The sequence below is a fragment of the Maniola hyperantus genome, chromosome 7 (genome assembly GCF_902806685.2).
Source record: "Maniola hyperantus chromosome 7, iAphHyp1.2, whole genome shotgun sequence".
Taxonomy (NCBI): Eukaryota; Metazoa; Arthropoda; class Insecta; order Lepidoptera; family Nymphalidae; genus Maniola; species Maniola hyperantus.
The window spans coordinates 7906635-7928741 of NC_048542.1; the positions used below are offsets into that span (position 1 = coordinate 7906635).

A 22107-nucleotide genomic window follows, 5' to 3' on the forward strand; every position below is an offset into this window, starting at 1 on the left:
TCCCTATAATATTTTTATTGTAAAAAAAAGCAGACTAGCTAGATTCCTCCACCTACCTATCTCAAAAGTAATAAGCGGTATATAGCCAAATGTACTAGTTATAATTTATGTAGTTCCCAATATTTTCAACGTCTAATAATAACTCTACATTTTTATCTAGGGCACTCATTGCTTTTTCTGAGAACATCCAACACCAAACCACAGATTTTATATTCTGTACTTCTGTTGTTGTTTACTTGTTTTAAAAGTTTCATTACCTACCGACCATCGATTTACCGACTTATTAACAACCAATAATTACGTACCTACTTTGCCTATCAGCACATCACAAGGTAATAAAATGTGGTACCTACTTATTGACTGAATGACAACGCGAAGATCAAGCCTGCGTGCATCTTTCTATCAATTTTCATCGCTTTTAAGCAATGATTTTTATTTGCAAACTGCTTTAGGTACTGCCAGAAACTGCATGTATTTAAGGAGTCCTCATTGCTCGGTGTTTTATGTTTTAATATTTCTTCAAGTCGTTTTAATATTTCGTCGAGTCAAACTTTGGACGCAAGTGCCAGCTCAAATAGGATTGAGGTAGGTAGGTATACCGTATAGGTACACGAACAAGTGCACCAGCCTATCGGACAACAGGGAGAAATGACGAATGCTCGTGTGGCGCATAGGTACCATCTGCTCCCCAAATCATCTTCGTGATGATTAGGTAGGTATACGGTTTAAACCTCGATGGCAGTGCGTACCTAACTACCTAACTAGGTAGACTAGGCTAGGCAGGTACCTATGGTAAATAGCATAGCGCACTAATTGCACCGTTTGCTTGTAGAATGTAGACCAAATTCTATACAACTAGCTATTTAGCTAGGCAATTGTCTCAGAACACAGAAGCCCTCGTGATCTTTATTCATTAGGAAGTTATCTTTATTATTAGTGAATTCAGGAACAAAGGACAAATAGGTTGGTATACTTGAGTAGGTAACAAGCAACAAAGTAAAATTAGTAATGAGTTCTAAAGTGATATCACAACTTCGACATATAAATAACCTCCGTCGCTTTGGTGCCTACATCTAATTCCTATGTCGGTATCTACTATCTACCGTGCCAAACTTGCTTTTAGCAACATAAAAGCAGCTAAACCAAAATAGAGTAATCAAACAAAAAAAAGCGAGAGAAAACGTTAAATCACACAAGAGCAAAACGTCCTTCCACTCCAGATGTTTTCTTTACATCTTCCTCTAACACGTATCGGTATCTCTGTCACACTTGAGCACGCCTGCATCACGCACGCGATGCGTGTTCCACAACATTAAACTAGTCGAGCAACAGATCGGAAAACAATCACTATCATAAAGTTGCACAAATATATGCAGTTGCCAGACAGTTTGGTAAACTGTTGTATTTAAATGTGCCAAATATATTGGTTGGACTACTGAGTGGAGTTTCTTGGCATCTATTGGCCTTTTGGTAAGCCGTAACTCGTAAGCTTACATACAAGGCAAGGTTGTAGATATTATTACACTTACTTAATCCTTTAAAAACGATGGAACTGACTCAAATAATATTACCTATCATCTAATCTACCAATAGGTATTACCTATTACGTCGTTAGTTTTATAAGCTGGTTTTAATCAAATAGGCACGCTTTTTTCCTTAACCCTAAATAATAAATAAAAATTTACTAATATTATATCAAAGACATTTTACTTGTCTATATTTCTACTTGTTAGTAGATTATATTATGAATTATGATACAATACAAACAAGAAAGCAAGTGTCATCCAGTTCTAACGTACCTATCACGTATCACATCGATGAACCTTTGTTTAAAATTTCAAACCTCTAAGCTCATCAGGAAGTTAGTTTAAAATCGATTGCAAAATTTGTGTTAGACACACAAACAAACAGACCGACAAGAAAGCGATTTAATATAAACGTTTTAATATAAACGATTTACTATAAATATGTATGTATGTTTAATCTATATCTATACTTTATTATCTATATCTATATCTATCTATATTCTATATTCTATAGGTAATGTCGTTAAGTTTGTTTGTAGGAGGGTAATCTTTGGAACTACTGAACCGATTTTAAAAATTCTTTCACCAGTAGAAAGCTACATTATTCCTGAGTGACATAGGCTACACGGGATCTTTAAAAACCTAAATCTACGCGGGTGAAGCCACGGGGATCAGCTAGTATAATATATACTGTGCGTTGTCATCACTTATTAATTATTATTAAGTATTCCAATATAAGTATTAGCTAAGTACAAATATGTACATTCGTCCAAGAGTATATCCTTTATCTATGGCAACGCCTACATCTATACCTACATATAATTCTAGGGGTCACATTGTAAACACTGCCAGAGCTCAAAAATAACATTCGTGCACACAAGATAAATTAATATTTACAACGATTTTTGTCGGACACATGTAAATGAACGTATCATTTACTGTTTATCTAAAATATGTAGGTAGGTAAATTTAATTAGAATGAACGCGTCAATTGGGCAAACATATTATTATTACTAAACAAATTCAAATAATTCAAACATTAATAGAATCCGATAGGTAAGTACCTACCTACTGTTGTTTCAAATCATTTAAATAAATAAGTAAGGTAATAATAAAATTATTAATACCAGTAAAGTCGTATAATATCAAGTCCAGTCACAATTGCATAAACATAACAATATTTACCTGTACAACTGCGTAGCAAGCGATATCGCTAAATTATAATTATTAAAAACTCGGAAAACAATGGATTGAAAAGAAAACACATACTTATTTTTCAACCTTCATAACTGAAAACAACGCAGTTACCGAACAAGGCATTATATTATGTTGATAGGTACCTACTTGATAGTCTTGTAGGATAACATATTAGATAGGCTACGTTATAATTTAATACCCTCCTAATTCCTATACTTACCTAAGTAACCTACCAGTACAAATGATAACTGGAAAATCTGAGAAGTCCAATAGATCAGTAGGTACCTACAAGTAATATCAGCAACATACATAATAATTAATGTTGTTTGGGAAACAGGTATTTCCGTAATAATAATAAAATCTAGGTAAAGTTATGTTTTATGCAAAATGTTGTCAATAGTTAAAGTGAGTCTAGATCGTAAAACTATCCAGCAACGAGGCCGAAGCCTCCGCGAAGTATTTTTATGCGTCGTCGGCGACGATGAACACCACACTCATCGAGCACTCTTCATCGCATTCAAATTAGGTAAAAATATCTACGTGCCTGGATAAAGAAGCTTCCTTTCAAAATATGGATAAGGAGAAATCAGACAGAGTGCTTGCATAATATCTTGCTGAAAATAGCAAAACAATTAATGGAACCCTTGAAATTATTTTTATAATAATTGAGATTACCTAAGAGTCAAAATGTCGCGTGAAGAGTCATTTTGTACGATATCAGGCAATAGATAAGGAAGGTATCACTACCAACTTTCGCTATGGCAACACATGTGTATTGTGTACCCAGTTTGTACTGAATACCGATGATAATACGGATGATAACAAGTGCATATGTTTTCCAAATAAATATCACCCAATTAACCAAATTAATTTTAAAGATGTAAATGCGCTTTGGAATTTCGTAGCTTATATTGTGTTGAAATCAATCGAATTCTGAAACAATTTGAAAGCATTCTAAACAGTTCTTGGACATTTTTGTTTTACATGACTAGTACCTACTTCATTTATTATTATTAGATATTATTTCGTCTTCAGTAAAAAAAAATTGAAACAAGATCTAATAAAATTGCAACATCTATGTCGAACTAAGAATTCACCATAACGTCGCAATTCGTAAAATGCGTGGCTGATTAAATTGTTAAGCATGTTCATTCGACTTCTAACCTTTATAAGGTGAGAAAAAAAAATGTTCGCAGTTAGCCAAGTATACGATTTTTATACAATCAAGTTTCTTTAAGAGGAAAGTGACGTCACAGCTTATATTAACCTTGGGACTAAGGTATCAGCTACCTCTCCCTAGGTACTTAAATCAGAAGACAATGCAGAGGTGTTTTAAAAACTTACTTAAATTATTATTTTTGGGTCAGTATTTTATTTGAACAAAATGAAGTTAATTTAATGAAACCTGAACATAAAGGATGCATAAAAATAAGTTCATTAGCAAAATCTATGAGTAGAACTTGCGAGAAATGAGGACTATAGAAGGGTAAGTCATTGACATTTCCCTGAAAACTTGGAAACTATCCAAGACACGCAGGACCACGTGTTTGAAGTGTGCTGTGTTTCCCCCCTAAATATTTGAGCTATGGTAATCATTTTAAACGTTACTAAGTACCTATGGTTATACCTTCTCTTATATTAAGTATATGCATCTTAAAATACAATCTTGCGTATCTAATACAAGGGGAAACACACAGTAGAAAAACTTGACTCATACGGTATTTTAAAAATGAGTACCTATCAAGAATCTGATTTAAGAGGAAAATAATGATGAGTATGAGAATTTTCAAGACGTTATAAATAAGATCATTCTGTTGTACGTAGGTATTATGACTATTATGAAACACAATAACGTGGAAACTATGAGGAAAACATTTATGATGGGCAACTCAAGAAATTTGTGTTGTGTTAGGTACTCAACCTATGACAAACTGTGTTACAGTACCCGGCAGGAAATATTGTACATCACCTTTAGAAAGAGATGATAGCGGTTTTGTAGGTTGTGTCTCTGTCGTTGAAACCGACAAAACGTCACATAGGTATGAGTGACAGAGACAACGCTCTACGAAGCCGAAATCTCATTCTAATTGTCGATGTACAATATTTCTTGCCGGCTAGTGCAAGTTTTGCAGTTATTTGAGTGTAAAATAGCTTGTTTCTAGTCACTGAGTCACATATGGAATAGATTAGGTAAATGAAGACACACATCCAACTATGTCCAAAACTGGTTTTATACATCTAAATCAGTGTAAATTAAATAAATGTTTTATACGTCGCAGTATATCACTGAATATAGTGTTCAATTCAGCAGCTGGCAAACAGAACGGCGTAATTGCACGTAATAAAATTTTACAAGAGGAGCAAAAAACTGAAAGAAGAGCTGGCTGCTTGGAAATGAGTTAAAATTTGCATTCAGTAGGCCAAAAACGTTCGGATTATAGAAAAAAAGGACTTCGATCAGAAGTGTAATTACAAATAGGTACACTGTTTTGTTTGCCAGCTTCTTTTAATTGTTTTGTAGAGTACCTATATTATGAAGTAGTGATAAATGATAATATAAGAATTTTTTTAGAAGTTTTTGAGTCAATTTAAGTAAGTAGCCTCTCAAACAATACTATCATTGATAGGTTCGTGTGATTATTATTATTAGAGCGAAGCATTAAAATTTCTTAACTGTAATGTGATAAAAACGTGCTGTGACGGAAACCAATAGTTTTGTCATTATTTCGATGATTACTTACAAAGCATTATCGCCATGCATAAGGTTATAAAAGTGGGGATAACATAATACGTGACCGGTGTAACGTTCCAATGAGGTTTATTATTGCAAGGCTGTACACGAAGTCTGGTGTAGGTACCTACTAAAGATTCAACTACGAACATGATCAGTACCCTTATCAGTATCCTTCCTTCCTTGTTATAAATGCGAAAGTGTGTTTGTTTGTTGGTTTGTCCTTCAATCACGTCGCAACGGTGCAACGGATCGACGTGATTTTTTGCATGGGTATAAATAAAGACCTGGAGAGTGACATAGGCTACTTATTATTCCGGAAAATCAAAGAGTTCCCACGGGATTTTTATAAAACATAAATGCGAAAGTGTGTTTGTTTGTTGGTTTGTTGGTTTATTGGTTTGTTGGTTTGTCCTTCAATCGCGTCGCAATGGTGCAACGGATCGACGTGATGTTTTGCATGGGTATAGATAAAGACCTGGAGAGTGACACAGGCTACTTATTATCCCGGAAAATCACAAGAGTACCCACGGGATTTTTATAAAACATAATTCCACGCGGACAAAGTCGCGCGCATCATCTAGTTGTATATAAATGTTAATAAATCTACAATTGGTAATGCTATCCCAAAAAGAGTGTTGTTTTCAAACCATTTTTGTGTTGTATTTGATGTCACATCATAATCTGATGAGTGATGAATGATGATACAAAGTTCATAAGAACCGGAACCACAGTGCAATATCAAGCAATAGCTTCTCACAATCACAATCATCACACGACAAGTATGAATGACGAACATAACAGTAATTTTCTGTGGGTAGATAAGAACATGCGGTGACCCGCAAGTGGCTGCAGTTTCCTTACTAGGAAGTAAAGGAGTAGACAGGACTAAAGAGCTATTCACACGGAATCGACAGAAATCCTTGCTATCATCTAAATATATAAAATGAAAGGATGACTGACCGACTGACTGACTGATCTATCAACGCACAGCTCAAACTACTGGATGGATCGGGCTAAAATTTGACACGCAACTATTCTATAGGCATCCGCTAAGAAAGGATTTTTGAAAATTAAGCCCCTAAGGGGCAAAATACGGGTTTGAAATTTGTGTAGTCCACGCGGCGAAAGTTGCGGGCATAAGCTAGTGATAATATAATACAAATAACTGGTCAAATGCAAAGTGCGTGTCACTATTATTTCGAGTATAAGGTAAGGTTCTTACTGCAACCAAATCAGAAACAAGAATTATTAGAAACAAAGTTATGTCTTGTGTAAAAAACATACAGCTATCATAAAAGTCGTGATGATTACGATTATAATTTCATGCTATGGTAATAATAAACTAGAATTACTCAGATTTTGCAACATAGAAATATTAGAAACTGATAAAATATTAAATATTCAACTCGTATAACGGTATTTTTACTGAAAAACTGTTTAAAGAAATCACATAAAGAATGATTTTTGCTAATATGATTTTATTAATTGTCAATGATGGGATGTCGCTTTTCGCCTTTTTTTTAAAACTTAATCATTGTGACTTTCGCGCTCTGTTATAGGTGACCTTTTCTGGAAGGTTTTCTCGTGTGGAAGGCCTTTACTTAATGAAGGCAAATCGGGAAAGCTGCAAACAAACCTCGTTCCCAAACGAGTTTAACAGGATTCTTAGTTTTTCTTACACCTTATAGCCATACATATCCATATATGGCCTTTGATCATGTAACAGTTTTAAATCAGAAGACCTTGATCATAGACCAAATGAGGATTCTAGATCTTTTTATATATAGCTTAAAACTAGTGACAACCTGAAAGTTTATTTTAAAATTATTATGTATTCTGCCTGTGGGTTATTCTGATTCGGAAAAATTAGAATCGTTCCTTGATTAGGTTCTACCTTCATAAAAATCATAGGTATAAAAATATTTCTTAATACTTTCAAACAAAAAGTCTGAGCTTCACACTGGCCTTTGTTCAACAAATAATCACAATACATAATATTATTATAAATTATAATGGAATTGAATGGAATAATTACAAAATAGACTAAAGGAAGTCGACAAGCGCAGTGAGTTGTGACGTCTAACACAATAGGGAGTTCTTATGACAGCCATTTAAAATTATTGTACCGCTATGTATTTGAGAAGTAGGATATATGTATATGCAGTTTTACAATTATTTACAAAATAGAGAATGTAGTTTTATGCAAAGCCAGAGTAAGGAGTAAGTCTTCACAGTTATAGCAATCCTGCAATTTTAGTTTCCAAAGCGCAGTGCATGAGACTATTTCCCGTGCCTATTGAAAAAGTATGAATAGCTCTACGTTGCAGACAAGCGTATTTCACCTTAGACTTTAAAATGACTATTCACCACCAAGTAAGTCTATAGTCGAGTGCTCGTCTCAACATCATAGTTTTTTGTTTTGGGAGTTTTTATTTAGGATGTTGCTCTCTACGATATAATCCACGCAATGTCAGTATCCATCAAATACTTCTGTATCCATACAGTCTTTTTTTGCAAAAGATTATTACGAAAACGGACATGGCACAAGGTAGACAATTTCGAATAAAAATTGCAGATTATCCCAATAATGAAAAATAGTAATGACATTTGGTTAAACGGTTAGTGATAATACTGATAATTGATAAAATATGCCTACTAATTCTTATTGTAAGTAATAGTCATACTACCGTTCGATGAACCTTTAAGAAAATTTCAATTTGACTTTCAAGTGAATATTTTTTTGATTTTATCTTTCTAACAGGTAAGTAGGTATCTTTGTGCCTACGTCAGCACATTGTGATTGATAACGATTATTTATTGTTAAATCGACTCATTATTACCATTATCGGCGCCAGGAGATCCGGTTCAGAGATCAATGCCTAATCAGTAATCACGATCAGTTATCAAACATTATAAATGCGATATATTATGTAGTTTTATATACCTATTACCTACCTATATTTATTAGGGTAGGCAAAGTACTACTCTACAAATTATCAGTTGAATTTTATTTTGATATTTTTGTTCATTGTTGTAAATAATTATTATATATAAGATACTCGTACATTTGAGGGAACATTTTCTTACATTGTTTTTCTACTTATAAATTTAACAATTTGCGTTCTTGTTTGCTAATAAAGCTCACCGACTACCTATTTCGACAATAATTTATTATCATCCATTGAATTATATAGGTACCTATATATCATGGTCCGGCCAATTTACACTAATCCTTTATAAATTATATACCTCCATCCTCAGAATACAGGAGCCTCGAGTCGAAATAATACGAGTGTAGTACGGAAGTCGGAACTGAGTCTGCCTTGGCCGGTTTTACTGTAAAGTTATCACTTCTCATGTTATACGAGTTGGTAGATATCAAATGGTTCCTTCCTATGACCCTAGACCGCGGTAGTGCCCTTTTATCAATGACGCGGTGACCCGGCGACGCGACATACTATGCTGCGTTGTTTCATAAGTAATTTGGTTATCGCTATCGCTTCGCTACATTGTATTAATAGATGTTGATAGTTACATTTAAAAAGTTTAGAAAAGTCATAGATCTTTTCAAAAGATGTTGAGGTAAAAGGTCCAACCAACCAACTAAGGTGTAACTTGACTTACTTAAGTGTTAAATAAAACTTGAAAGTTTTTTATTGGTTCTTGATTTTTTTTTATCATGTAGGTACCTACTTATTTCATATTTAAATATCAAATGACATCGTAATTCGTAGCTAAGCTGGCACTCTCTTACTTTTGTTTTGAACCTTTTGAAATCACCACAGCACGCGTAGGGTTGCCATGGTCTCCAAAAGGAGGAGACAAGTCCTTCTTTTTCACAAACTATCTTCCCATCCTCCTTCATCTACGTACTGAATGTTCGCATTTTTTTTGAAAGGCACGCATGATGGGTAGTAGGTGTGTACCTACGACAACAACTGCTAGGCATGATTGTTAAATTTTCGTTTAAAAAAGTGTCAATCTGTGATAATAAACTAGGTAGTTCTGAAGCATAATATAATTATATCAAATAATAACATTAAAAAATCAACTAAATAAGTATGCTGTAAACAGTAAGCAAAGCAAGTAGGTAGGTAAGTACCTAGTACGCGGCAGAAAATAATGTACATCGGCCTGTAGAATGACATTTCGGCTTTGTAGAGCGTTCTCTCTGTCACTCATATTTATGTGACAATTTGTCGATCTCAACGACAGAGAGTGCTCTACAAAATCGCTATCTCTTTCTAAAGGTCGATGTACATTATTTTCTGCCGCGTACTGTAAGTAGGTACTTATTCTTTTTCTGAAATCCAACTCTTTTGAGAAGTAGCACAACTCTGCTCATTTCCATTTTTTCGATCTGGTGGCAACCCTAGGCTTAATTCGTTTCGTGACATTAGCATAATGAGCATTTTTTTATATAATGTAAGAGTGACCTAAATATACTTACGCTAAATATAGGAACTCACACGCAAGTAAAACATGATTCGAGAGGAATTTATCCTTTTAAAAGTCAAGGAAGGATAAATAAAGGACAAAGTTGATATGATAATAATATGTATTATCAGTTGTTTAATGTTTTGGTAATTTTGGTTACATACCTACCTACCTACTTTAGAAACTGCAACATAGCCCTGAGCACAACATTGGGGCCGATTCTCTAGTACACAATCTCTAAACTAAACTAAATTAACAGGTCTAAATCTAGTGCCATCCTTTTCCGCAAGCAACATTATGAAAGGGATAGCAATAGGTTTAGGCGTGACATTTTAGTTTAGTTTAGAGATTGTGTACAATGGAACTAGCCACAATGTGTCGACGTTATCATAATGTTGTTTTCTTTCGGATCAATGTTAACAATTTTCAATATCCGTATGTTTATTTTCAATTCGATATATTGACGTAATCACACCCGTTACACTACTACAAGCGAATATTTCTAGGGTTCCGTACCCCAAGGGTGCCATAGAGGCCTTATTACTAAGCCTCCGCTGTCCATGCATCTATCTGTTTGTCAGCGGGCTGTATCTCATGAACCGTTCCTAAAAGGTAGAGACTGTTGAAATTTTCGCAGAGTGTGTATTTCTGTTGCTGCTACAAATAAAATAGTACCTACTTAATACAAATATAAAAATGGCCACCATGCAAATTTAATTTTTTTTAAGTACATAGTGTCATATCTTGTACCTGCCTACGGGGGTACGTAACCCTTCTTGTGCGAGTCCGACTCGCACTTGAATTGTTGTTTTAAATATTTTTTAAATCTAGTTTATGTGACTGCTGCGCCCACGATGCGGCTACCTACAGGAATAAAAGGTAGGTAGGTAGGTGCTGAAAGCTGTATTTTCAAAAACAATGTTGTCTTTAGTGCACCAAACAATAAATATAATATAAGAAGAGCAAAATTAATTTAGTCAACCAACCACAGAAAACTTAGTAATAAGCTAAGCTACATCCTAACTCCGTGCAACCCAATCACCAATCAAAAATTTTAGTGAACAGACATTAAGAGATAGAAGTTAATCATTCCACAAATTTTATTATTAGTTATTTAATGATTACTTAGTACTTACTTATATAATAAATAAATATATATAATTTCTATAATAATTATATATTTGACGATGAAAAACGTTAACGTAGGAATAAACTCACAGAGTCCGAGGTTCAAGATTTCAAAGTAAGCCAAGGTCCGGCATTAGCTGCTGTAAGTCACGTAGAAGCTAAATTATTTATATAATATAATAAGAAACTAGGTTTTATAAATAAACAAGTATATTTGTATATTGAATATATGTATATTTCATGTAATTTTCTGTGGACCTGTGTGAATTTGTTGTAAATTTATTTTATTAGTTATAAGAATAAACACCTAAAAATTAATTAAATTTTAAGAGCATTAAGTTATGCAATATTAAGTAAATATAATATAAAGTATATTTAACAAAGTACCAGAGTTCCGATAAGATTATATTTTTACTAATAAGAATATAAAAATAGTTCTGTACCGCGGAGTACAAATTTTCTACTTCATGTTCTGTACACTGTATAACAAAGATTTAGCTGGACCAGTGTCATATTGGTAAAGAAGAATGTACTATAAACTGGACTTGTCACTCAAGATGCAAGTAAAATCACAGTTACGCCAGAGGCATCGGAGACTACCAAAGAGACTACACATTGATTGATAGCCTTGCCTCTTACGTTTTTAGCTTTCGAAAGTTATTTTACAAATGTCGAAAGAGAAAGTGTAAGGATTTATTCTGAAACAGAAGTTTTTCTTCTCACTACTTTACATGAGATAAATCTGCCGTTTATCATTACGTGAGCATAGGCCACAGACCAAAACCTCTAAAATAAACCTGCCTATAATGAACACATAAAGGCGAAGTCAAAACCTGTTCATAACCAACTTGCAAAATGTTTCTTTTGTTGACTAGGTATTATTATTACAGAAATTCACCTCCACCAGCACAGAGAACCAAAATAGCGATTTACTTGTAAAGATAGATTAATGTACGTTAGTTTTGAAACGCATTGGTCATCAAATAAAAAAGTTCTCTTTCTTTTCTTTCTTTCAATAGTCAGGTAGGTACGTATTAGTCATAGGTACGTACTTATTATCTTTTCATCGTATAAATAATGGTATATTTTTGCCTAAATAATTGTTGAAATATGTATACTTATAGCGTTCTGTTTAACGACTCTAACATATTTTTTGATCAATGTAATGAATTTAGTACGAATGGTTAAAAATACGCATAGTCATTCTAAAAAATATATGGCCATGTAATGTGACGTCAGGGTACAGAGTCCGCGGTTCTAATTGGACTGCTCGGACAAACCGTTTGGGCAATCATCGAGGCTAAGCTAACAAAACAAAAAACTGGTCAAGTGCGAGTCGGACTCGCACGCGCTGGGTTCCGTAGCATCGTACAAGAAATCTCAAACCAGTATACTAATTAATAAAGATTTTTCGGTCCAAGCTCTACATAGAGATAGTATACATAGAGGTAACCATAACGTGTTGCCGCTCTTGTACATCTATGTGTCAAAGAGGTATTGTTATCTCCGTCTTTTTCAGGGAACCTCCATTCGTGTAAAAGCGATAGCTCATATAAGTCTGGCAACGTCGCTCTATCGGTGAAAATAGTGACCAGTATAGTTGACAGGAGCCCCCTTAAGCAGACAAAACATTGGGGTTTGATGCAATATTTATTAAAAATATTTAAAAAGCACATAAGGCTGGCTCAAAAGTAAGCTTAAAAGTGAAAACAAAATGTGTGACGGTGTGTTTTTTACCTCCAGATCTACGGAAGGAGGCGTAAAAGCTCCAGAATTGTATTTTCATGGGTAAGTCTTTAATAATTATTTCATCGCTATCAACCGCGATTTTTACTCCGAAAATCGCTGAAAATTAAAGATTTGCATATTATAAGTGTAATCATCTCGTGACAAAGTAACAAAATCAAGTTTCATAGCGTAATTTAATATTTATTTAATGCATTCTTTTAGGCCTCATTTGTAGTGATGTGTGTACATACTTTATCGATAAAATCAAATTTATCGTTCTAATAATATTTGCATACTTTTGTAGATTTCCAAAATGTCCTGAAATTAGAAATGCGTGGATCAGGGCCATAAAACGAAAAAACTGGGAGCCAAAGAAATATTCTCGCCTATGTTCAAAACATTTCGAAAATCCTATTAACTATATTTTTGGTTTAAAATAAAGAAATTAGAATTAGATGCAGTACCAGTACATTTGAAGGATATCCTAAATAGTTCGGTACTATCAACCAGTATGTACTAAGCACTTTCAAATTGTATATAGGTAGCCGGTAGTAGGTGTCTACTACTAGATAAGTAGCACATTGCAATTTTCTTGATTTGACCATAGTTAAACAAAAAGAGATCAACTATTAATTTTCAGTTTTGAGGAAGTAAATTATTTCTTATGTTTTACAGTTTTTTTTTTAATTTTAGTTAAAAATGCAAAAATCGCTATGACGATCATAAGGATTTTTGCATTTTTAAAAGCATGACAAATAAAATTTTATTTCAGGTTATAAAGAAACTAAAACCACGTCAAGAGCTGGCTAATAGTGAAACCAAAACGAGTCGAACTTTATTTACCTTAGAAGCCTTGGGTCTGCTGATTGTGAATAGATACTAGGCTACCAATGGTTGGCTGCCAGGTAGGTATAAACTTTGTAACAACTTATCACTAATCCAACTCCACAATGTCATGTTGCAAGAGTAGGTAAGTAGGTAGTTAGGTAAAGACTGTTATTGAGGATAATTTTTTATTCAATTATAAACATTTAGAAGTTCTTACTTTTGAATCGTCAAATGCATCTATTTTTGGTCAGTAATAAGGAAAATAGAACTTACCAGGGCCTCTGTAGTTCATCGTGAGTCTTATAGCTTTTTAATTTTATTACTTGTTTTTTTAACAGATTGTAAAGAGAGCCGCAGGGAGTCGGATGGTGTTGGTGCTAGACCGTGGCGTGTGGAAATCCTATCCTAGAGAGTATTGAGCAGTATATATGCCAGCTGATCTCAACTTAGATTTGATTTATTTCACGTATAAAGACGATCCTAAAACAAGTCACATTTCTTATCTTCCTACATTTGAAGCGGTGGGAAGTTGAACCAACAAACTGTTTGCCTATCTTCTTTTTACTCAATAAATTGATTTGAATTAATTAAAATGTGTTTCGTTTTATACTAAGTACTAGCTGATGCCCTGCGACTTCGTCCTTTCTATATCTATGCCAAAAATCAAGTCGATTGGTTGTTTAGTTAGGGCGTGAAGGAAGGACAAACACACTTTCGCATTTATAAATAAATAATATTCGAAGAGATTTACTTTTTTTTAATGAATGTGTTCCGTAATCTGAACATAGAGAATTAATTTAGCTGTAATATCGATATTCGATATCCTTAAAAAATTCGTCGTCCCAACCGTAGATGGGAGCACACAGTGACAAGATGACGCACGCACACATAAAATGATTGACACGCATTTGGAGCTTAGTATCCATCCAGGTAACCATTCATCTAAGAAGCTCTACAACACTTTAATGACAGACAGCGCCATCTTGTCACACTAACTTTTTGTGGGGTAACCATAAATTCACGGTTTTCGGATTTTTCCTTTACTTGTGCTTTAAGACATTCCTTAGGCCAATGACTTCTGTGTAGTCATTAGCTTAGGCTTTGATTCTCCCGAATTGACAGACACGACAGACAGACAACGAAGTGATCCTAAAGGGTTCCTTTTTTCCTTTTGATGTACAATTACGGAACCATAAAATATCGATAAATAATCAACATGTTTGGTATAAGTAACACAGTGTGAATATTATAGGGTCCAAACTCCAAACACCTTAGAGGCTGTATGTTCAAATGAAGCATAAAAGTAGATATTACTTTATCTTGCAAGTTCTAACTGAAACCGTAAAGCCTCAAGCCAAGCGGCAATACAATCTGCTAACATACCTACAAGATAATCCCTGTTTGGATGATTCGGATTTCGGAGTTGGATTGGATTGGATATGGTGCCGGAAAGAAAGATTGTCATTTAATAACAATTGAGGATTAGTGGAATAACCCCCAATGAGATTATAAACTGTCGACAAATTGTGCATTTAAATTAACTAGCAGTTTTTATGTTGACGTTACATATTGGGAAATAACTACCTACCTACTATTAACTACCTATTTTCTTGCAACTAGGTATAATTTTTTGTGACCATAGCACAAAATTAAGGTTGTTTAAGTTGCAAAAAATATGGAATAGGATACCTAGGTATATTTATTGTTTACCTGTATTTTTTAAGAAATTGCGCAATAAACCTACCAAGTTAATTAGGTACTTTTACAGTTCATTACCAAGAATGATTGCGAAGAAAAGAATGCAATGCAAAAATCACATAAGTAATACAAATAACAGGCACGTCACCATTGACTTATATATTACTTCGTATGGACAGGGCTATTGAACAAACAAAATGGCACCGACTCAGTGGTGCTTTAGCACCAATGCAACCTCAGTGACGTCTGGATTTCAAACGGGTCGTACATTAGTATCGAGAGGTAGCGCTGATTTATTTGGTTCCAAAACTGTGAAAAATTTTGTTCGCTTGGCCATAATATCTTATCATTTATATCGATGCACGTCACTAGATTGTATAAAAATGGATTAAGTAAATAAGTAGGTACTTAAGTCCTAATAATCAATCTAATGAGACAATAAAAATTAACTATAAAGTACTTAATTAAATATAATACAATCAAATTAATTGAACATTTATTTTACTTAATATAATAACAAATCGATTGACACCTCATTTAAGACTCCTCAAAATCAGCCCAGTAGTTTAGCCGCTACAGTGGAATACACATAAATACAAACCTACATACATACATAGACTGCTAAAAACATAACCCTTATACTTTTGGCTTTGCCGTAGTCGGGTAAAAATATTGGTTTTTAGCGTTCCGTACCTCAAAAGGAAAAACGGAACCCTTATAGGATCACTTTGTTGTCTGTCTGTTTGTCTGTCTGTCTATCTATCTGTTTGTCTGTCGGTCTGTCAAGAAACCTACAGGGTACTTCCCGTTGACCTAGAATCATGAAATTTGGCAGGTAGGTAGGTCTTATAGCAGACATTCGGGGAAAAATCTGAAAACCGTGAATTTGTGGTAACATAACACAAAAAAATTAAATTGTGGTCATGAACTAATAATTAGTGTTTTCAATTTTCGAAGTAAGATAACTATATCAAGTCGCGGATCATATGAAAGGTATTCACCTGTGCATTCTAAAACAGATTTATTTATTTTTATGGCACATAGTTTTTGAATTAGCGTGCAAAATGTCGAAAAAATACGACTGTAGTACGGAACCCTCGTTGCGCGAGTGTGACTCGCACTTGGCCGGTTTTTGATCAAAATTGGATTTTTGAAGGGGCTTTTTACTGTTACATAAATTCCAATATTTTCGTCACGACCAGAACAAAGTTTTTTTTTAGGAAATTAAATTATTGGTTTTTGATCAGACACTCCTCAGTCCTCACTTCATATGTATAAACAAAACTAGATAGAGAGATATTGAGTCTTTCAATTTGTCCCAACTCCCGCTCTTGACTGATGGTGACCTCATAGCTAAATTGAGTTAAACCTAAGTACGTCGCTTGGAGTTTGGACCCGATACACGGTAAGGTTACGTTTAGATTGTACCAGGTGATGCAATTTCAACAAAATTGCACCTAGCACACACCTTTAATTTTATTGTATTGTAACATCGAGGTAACATTTAGAATTTAGATTTTAGATGAAGTCGGTAGTGATGAGATAGTAGGTAGGTACCTACTAACCTACTAATAATTTTATTACAATTTTACTTAAATTAAATATTTGAAAAGAGCAACCACCGAGTACGAATAGCATTCCGAACCCGGGGTGGTATCCTTTGGACGATTCCAAATCACTTTTTATGTCTACGAAATTAATTATACACAGATACGGATTTATATGACGTGTATAGTCTAGTCCGCGACAGGTTGAGATGGCAATCGGGGTATGAGGCGGGGGGACTCCCCGCGTCATAGGTACCTAATACATCAGACATCAACTTATCACTAACTACTACTTAACTAGGATCTGCAAAAGAAGCCAGTTTTTTCGCTGTGCCAAAAAACGAAGAAAGAAAATGGCGTCATTGTCCGAATTTTAATAACCCGAACACCGATCAGCGATCACGCCGTGCGCACGTGTTTATAGAGAGTTGTTAGCAGTCACAGCTGCTCCGTTCGGTTGGACTTTGTACCCGTTACGATCACCGGCCGCGGTAACTAACGCGAACGCCTTGATTCCACTCAGAAGATTATTCATACAACGTGCTTTGCTGCTTATTGTCTGGGCTATTTTTATTACGTACCTATTTCAAATTTTGACCTATTTTATCTGGCTGAGAATTACCTCTATAGCGCAATATATCGACGTTTGAAGGATTATTTTCAACCGTCGTCGCCTTGTTTAATTTAAAATTAAGAATAAAAAGATAAAAGATTGTTTCTGCAACTTGTTATGATTTAACGGATGTCCTTTTATTATTGCTTGTTATAAAAACTTGTTTTCCAACTTGATCATTTTTACGGACGATCAGTGTGACCGTTTGTGACAGATTCCTGTAATTTGGGCAGATTTGACTAATTAATTTCCACTCTGGCAGATCTTTTAACGTTTTACAAAAGTGGCATGTTTTGTTAGATTTGAGAGTAGGTAGGTAGGTACCTACATATTCTAGCAAATCAATACAAATACAAATACTTTTAGTACGCGACAGGTTGAGAATCGGGGTATGAGGCGGGGGGACGCCCCGCACACCCGCACATTACCTGCGCTCGGCCGCATCGGGTTAGCTCGGGGGCTGTGCGGGTGTGCGAGGCATTTGCCGATTGCCATCTCGACCTGTCGCTGACTTTAGGTACAGTAGGTACCCGGCAGACATCGAACTTTAGAAAGAGATTTTAGCATTGTAGAGCATCATCTCTGTCACTCATACCTACCTATGTGATGTTTCATCGGTCTAAAAGACAGAGACAACGCTTTACAAAACCATTGTCCCCAGAGCAAGTTTTTATATTACTGGTCAGACTTTAAAACAATGAAATGCGTATTTTGTATTTTCTTTACTTTATCGTTTATCGAAGGTAGGGTTCCCACTTCCCACATGATGAATGAAGAATTTCAGGAAGAAGAAGATTCAGGAATGAAGGCCCTTTATCTAGTAATCAGAAAAAATTTAATTCGTCATGATTTTTTAAAAGAGAAAATCAGTACCCTTATTGTAAATGCGCAAGTGTGTTTGTTTGTTGGTTTGTCCTTCAATCATGTCGTAACGGTGCAATAGATTGACGTGATTTTTGCATGGATATAGATAAAGACCTGGAGAGTGGCATAGGCTACTTTTTATTCCGGAAAATCATAGAGTTCCCACAGGATTTTTAAAAAACCTAATTCCACGCGGACGAAGTCGCGGGCATCAGCTAGTACCTACCTAGCTATTATATTCGTACTACGGGTGTGTGGTCACACACACCCGTGGTAAGAATTGCCGTTATTACTTATTTCTCTTCTTTATCCACTGAACTCCCATTGATAATGGAATAGGTACCTACCTACTGCTTGGATTGCAAATATAAAACTGCAAATTTTATTAAGTTTCGGCAGTATTTCTACGCTTGTAGTTTTTAAAATCATTTTCCATTGATAAACAGTCACCACATTATAATCATAAACAATGAGAACATTGCTGTATTGCTACTGCAAAAGAATTCAATTAATAATGTAACTTCATCAAAAAGTTTTACGTCGTCTGAACAATAATGTCAGGAGTTTTGCTTGTTAATCAGCAATTTTGTCAGGAAATCTTTGTTTTGGATATGGTAACCCTAAATTGAAGGTAAATGGATAAAGCATAACATTATAATGCCGAGTCCAAAGTCCACAAGGTAAATGTAGTAGGTACATAACAAAATAGATACGTCGATTTTCTTGACAACTAATTATTAATGTTGTTAATAAATTATAATATGTAAGTACATAGTTACTTATTCCTGATTTCATTATTATTTCAAGCCTACCTTCGAGTTAGTAGGTACAGGTTTACTATTATTATCTATTCTTCAAAATTTATACTGCCGTGGTTGGTGGTAGGAAGGTGCTAACTGCTAACACGAAAATAGTTAATTATTAAACTGTATTTTTGTAAACATTATTTCAACATTCTTCGCAATTTAAAAATTACCATTTTAGATAAGAATAAGATGTAAACAAAGACCATGTGTAATTTGTATGGCTGTTTTATCGCATGCATACGGTAGCTTATAGGTAGGTACCTACTTACCTCGATAGTTGATATGTAGGTATTTAAAAAAAGATCGACTTACTTTTTCTAAGCACTGCTGTCCAATAGAGTTAGGTTCCACTTTGACTTCCAAAATCACGGAATTTGGCTGGCTAACTAACCACATTTTGAATTATTGTTGATGGAGAAATTTATAGTAAAATAAAAATTGAGGTCGAATCCACACCGTTTAATTAAACAAACACTTGTTTACTTTTATCTCACTCGCGTAAAGAATTTATTTAAAAATGTCTTTCGTAATTCGCTCCGTGAAATGTCTATCGCGTATTCTTTGTGGAAGTAAAACTGTGAATACTTCCATACGACGGCCATACTACGTTAAGTTTGCCACCGAAATGATAAAGAAACGGTGACGTGCGCGGTGCGCGGCAACTGGCAAGGCAAGCGATTGTCAGACCCAGGTTCAAAAACCTCTGCAGCCGTACTGTGAAATTTAAATACAAAAAGACCAATGCGGTGTCAATAAGCCTGTATAGTAACTAAACAAATCAAAGTCCGTCAATGTACATCGTTATTGTGATACCAATAATATTAACTCGCGAACGAGCAAAATGCTGCAAAATAGCTTTTACCGGTCTTTTCATTCTAACACTTATGAAAAAGATAAGGACAAAAGAAACTATGACGTTTTCAATATGTCATTATATAAATGAAAATGCCTAGACCTACCTAGGTACAAAATAAGCATAGAGATAGAAAATAAGGCTAAACAGCATCGATATAAATGACAAGATATGCCCAGCCCAAGCGAACAAAATTTTTCACGGTTTTGGAACCAAATATATCAGCGCCACCTCTTAGATACTAATGAACGACCCGTTTGAAATCCAGACGTCACTGAGGTTGCATTGGTGCTAAAGCACCACTGAGTCGGTGCCATAAAAACGGAACCCTTATAGATTCGTCATGTCTATCTGTCTGTCCGTCTGTCCGTCCGTATGTCACAGCCACTTTTCTCCGAAACTATAAGAGCTAACTATACTGTTGAAACTTGGTAAGTAGATGTATTCAACCGCATTAAGATTTTTACACAAAAAAAAAGAATAAATTTTGGGGTTCCCCATACCTAGAACTGAAACTCAATTTTTTTTTCATCAAACCCATATGTGTGGGGTATCTATGGATAGGTCTTCAAAAATGATATTGAGGTTTCTAATATCATTTTTTTTCTAAATAGAATAGTTGGGGTCCCCCCCCCGTAACTTCTAAAATAAGAGAATGATAAAACTAAAAAAAAATATATGATGTACATTACCATGCAAACTTCTAACGAAAATTGCTTTGAACGAGATCTAGTAAGTAGTTTTTGATTTTTTTTTTTTTTTTTTAATAGATATAGCGAGCAAGCGAGCAGGCGGGTCACCTGATGTTAAGTGATTACCGCCGCCCATGAACATTTGCAGCACCAGAGGAGCCGCCGATGCGTTGCCGGCCTTTTAGGAATTTGTTGGTCCGCCCCTTGAATAACCCCATGTTATAATCTAGTGGGAACACCGCCGATGGGAGTTGGTTCCACAGTTTGCACGTGCGTGGAAAGAAGGATCTGGCGCAGCGGACGGTCGAAGTGCACCAGACACCCAGATGGTGAGGGTGAAATTCCTTACGGTGGCGCGCGATGCGGTTGTAGAAAAAAGAGGGTGGAATGAGGTCAAAAAGCTCTTCAGAGCACTCCCCATTATACAGGCGATAGAACACGCATAGAGAGCTAACGTCTCTGCGGTGCTCCAGGCTTTCCAACGAGCCGGTTAGTTTGGGATCGTCCACAAGTCGAACAGCCCGCCTTTGGATCCGATCAAATGGAAGGAGTTGGTACTGGGGTGCTCCAGCCCAAAGGTGGGAGCAGTAGGTACTCCATGTGAGGGCGGACTTGCGCCTTATAGAGTAGGAGCCTATGCTCGGGCGCGAAGTACCGCTTTGCTCTGTTGAGCACCCCAAGCTTTTTGGAGGCTAATTTGGCCTTGCTTTCCAAATGATCGCGGAATTGAACCTCGCTCGAAATGTGGACTCCAAGGATCCCAATGCTGTTGGAAGGTGTGAGGGGAGTGCTCTGAAAGAGAAGAGGCAGTGTAAAAGGGGACTTCTTGGCGGAAAACGCGCAAACCTGTGTTTTAGTTGGGTTAAATTGCACTAGGTTTTGTGCGCCCCATTCTGACACTTTACCTAGGCAGGTTTCTATGTCAGACACAAGTGCACAGATTTATCGTGCAAAATGTCGATTAAATACGATTGTACTACGGAACCCTCAGTGCGCGAGTCTGATTCGCACTTGGCCGGTTTTTTACTCAGTCTACGATCTGAGATCACCTGTATTTAAACCATAAAGATATAGAGAGTTGCCCCAAGGCTCAGAATAAATACCTTTAGAAGTAGCCCTATTGTGACACTTATTGTCAGACCGAGATAGCTAAATGCATTTAAGCTCTCATTAGAACGTGACAAAATGATTATGTTTTGTCCTTATCACCGTGGCCACTTTTTTTGTTTGCCAAGATGTATTTGTACGTGAGATTTTGGCAAACAACGTGAAGTGAGGTCATGTTGACTCAAGTATTGTAAATAAATAATTGATTCGTTTTGTTGTTTTTTGTTTTTGAAATTATTGTGCAATGGTGGGTTGCAGTATACTAGGCTACAATAGCCGAAGCGAACGTAAAATAGACGGAATAACATTTCACACGTAAGTACCTCTGCTTGAGCGAGAGGGACTGAGG

The 22107-nt window shown here is 35.5% G+C and overlaps 1 protein-coding gene across 1 annotated transcript in view; it reads right to left on the reverse strand.

Moving 5' to 3' along the window:
- dnr1 (defense repressor 1) overlaps positions 1–19764 on the reverse strand; it is a 36124-nt gene extending 16360 nt beyond the window's left edge. Inside the window, exon 1 of the mRNA XM_034969976.2 lies at positions 19419–19764. Within this exon, the coding sequence (XP_034825867.1) occupies positions 19419–19502 (84 nt within the window). The 5' untranslated portion in view covers positions 19503–19764. The remainder of the gene's footprint in view (positions 1–19418) is intronic.
- Positions 19765–22107: the final 2343 nt, after the last annotated feature.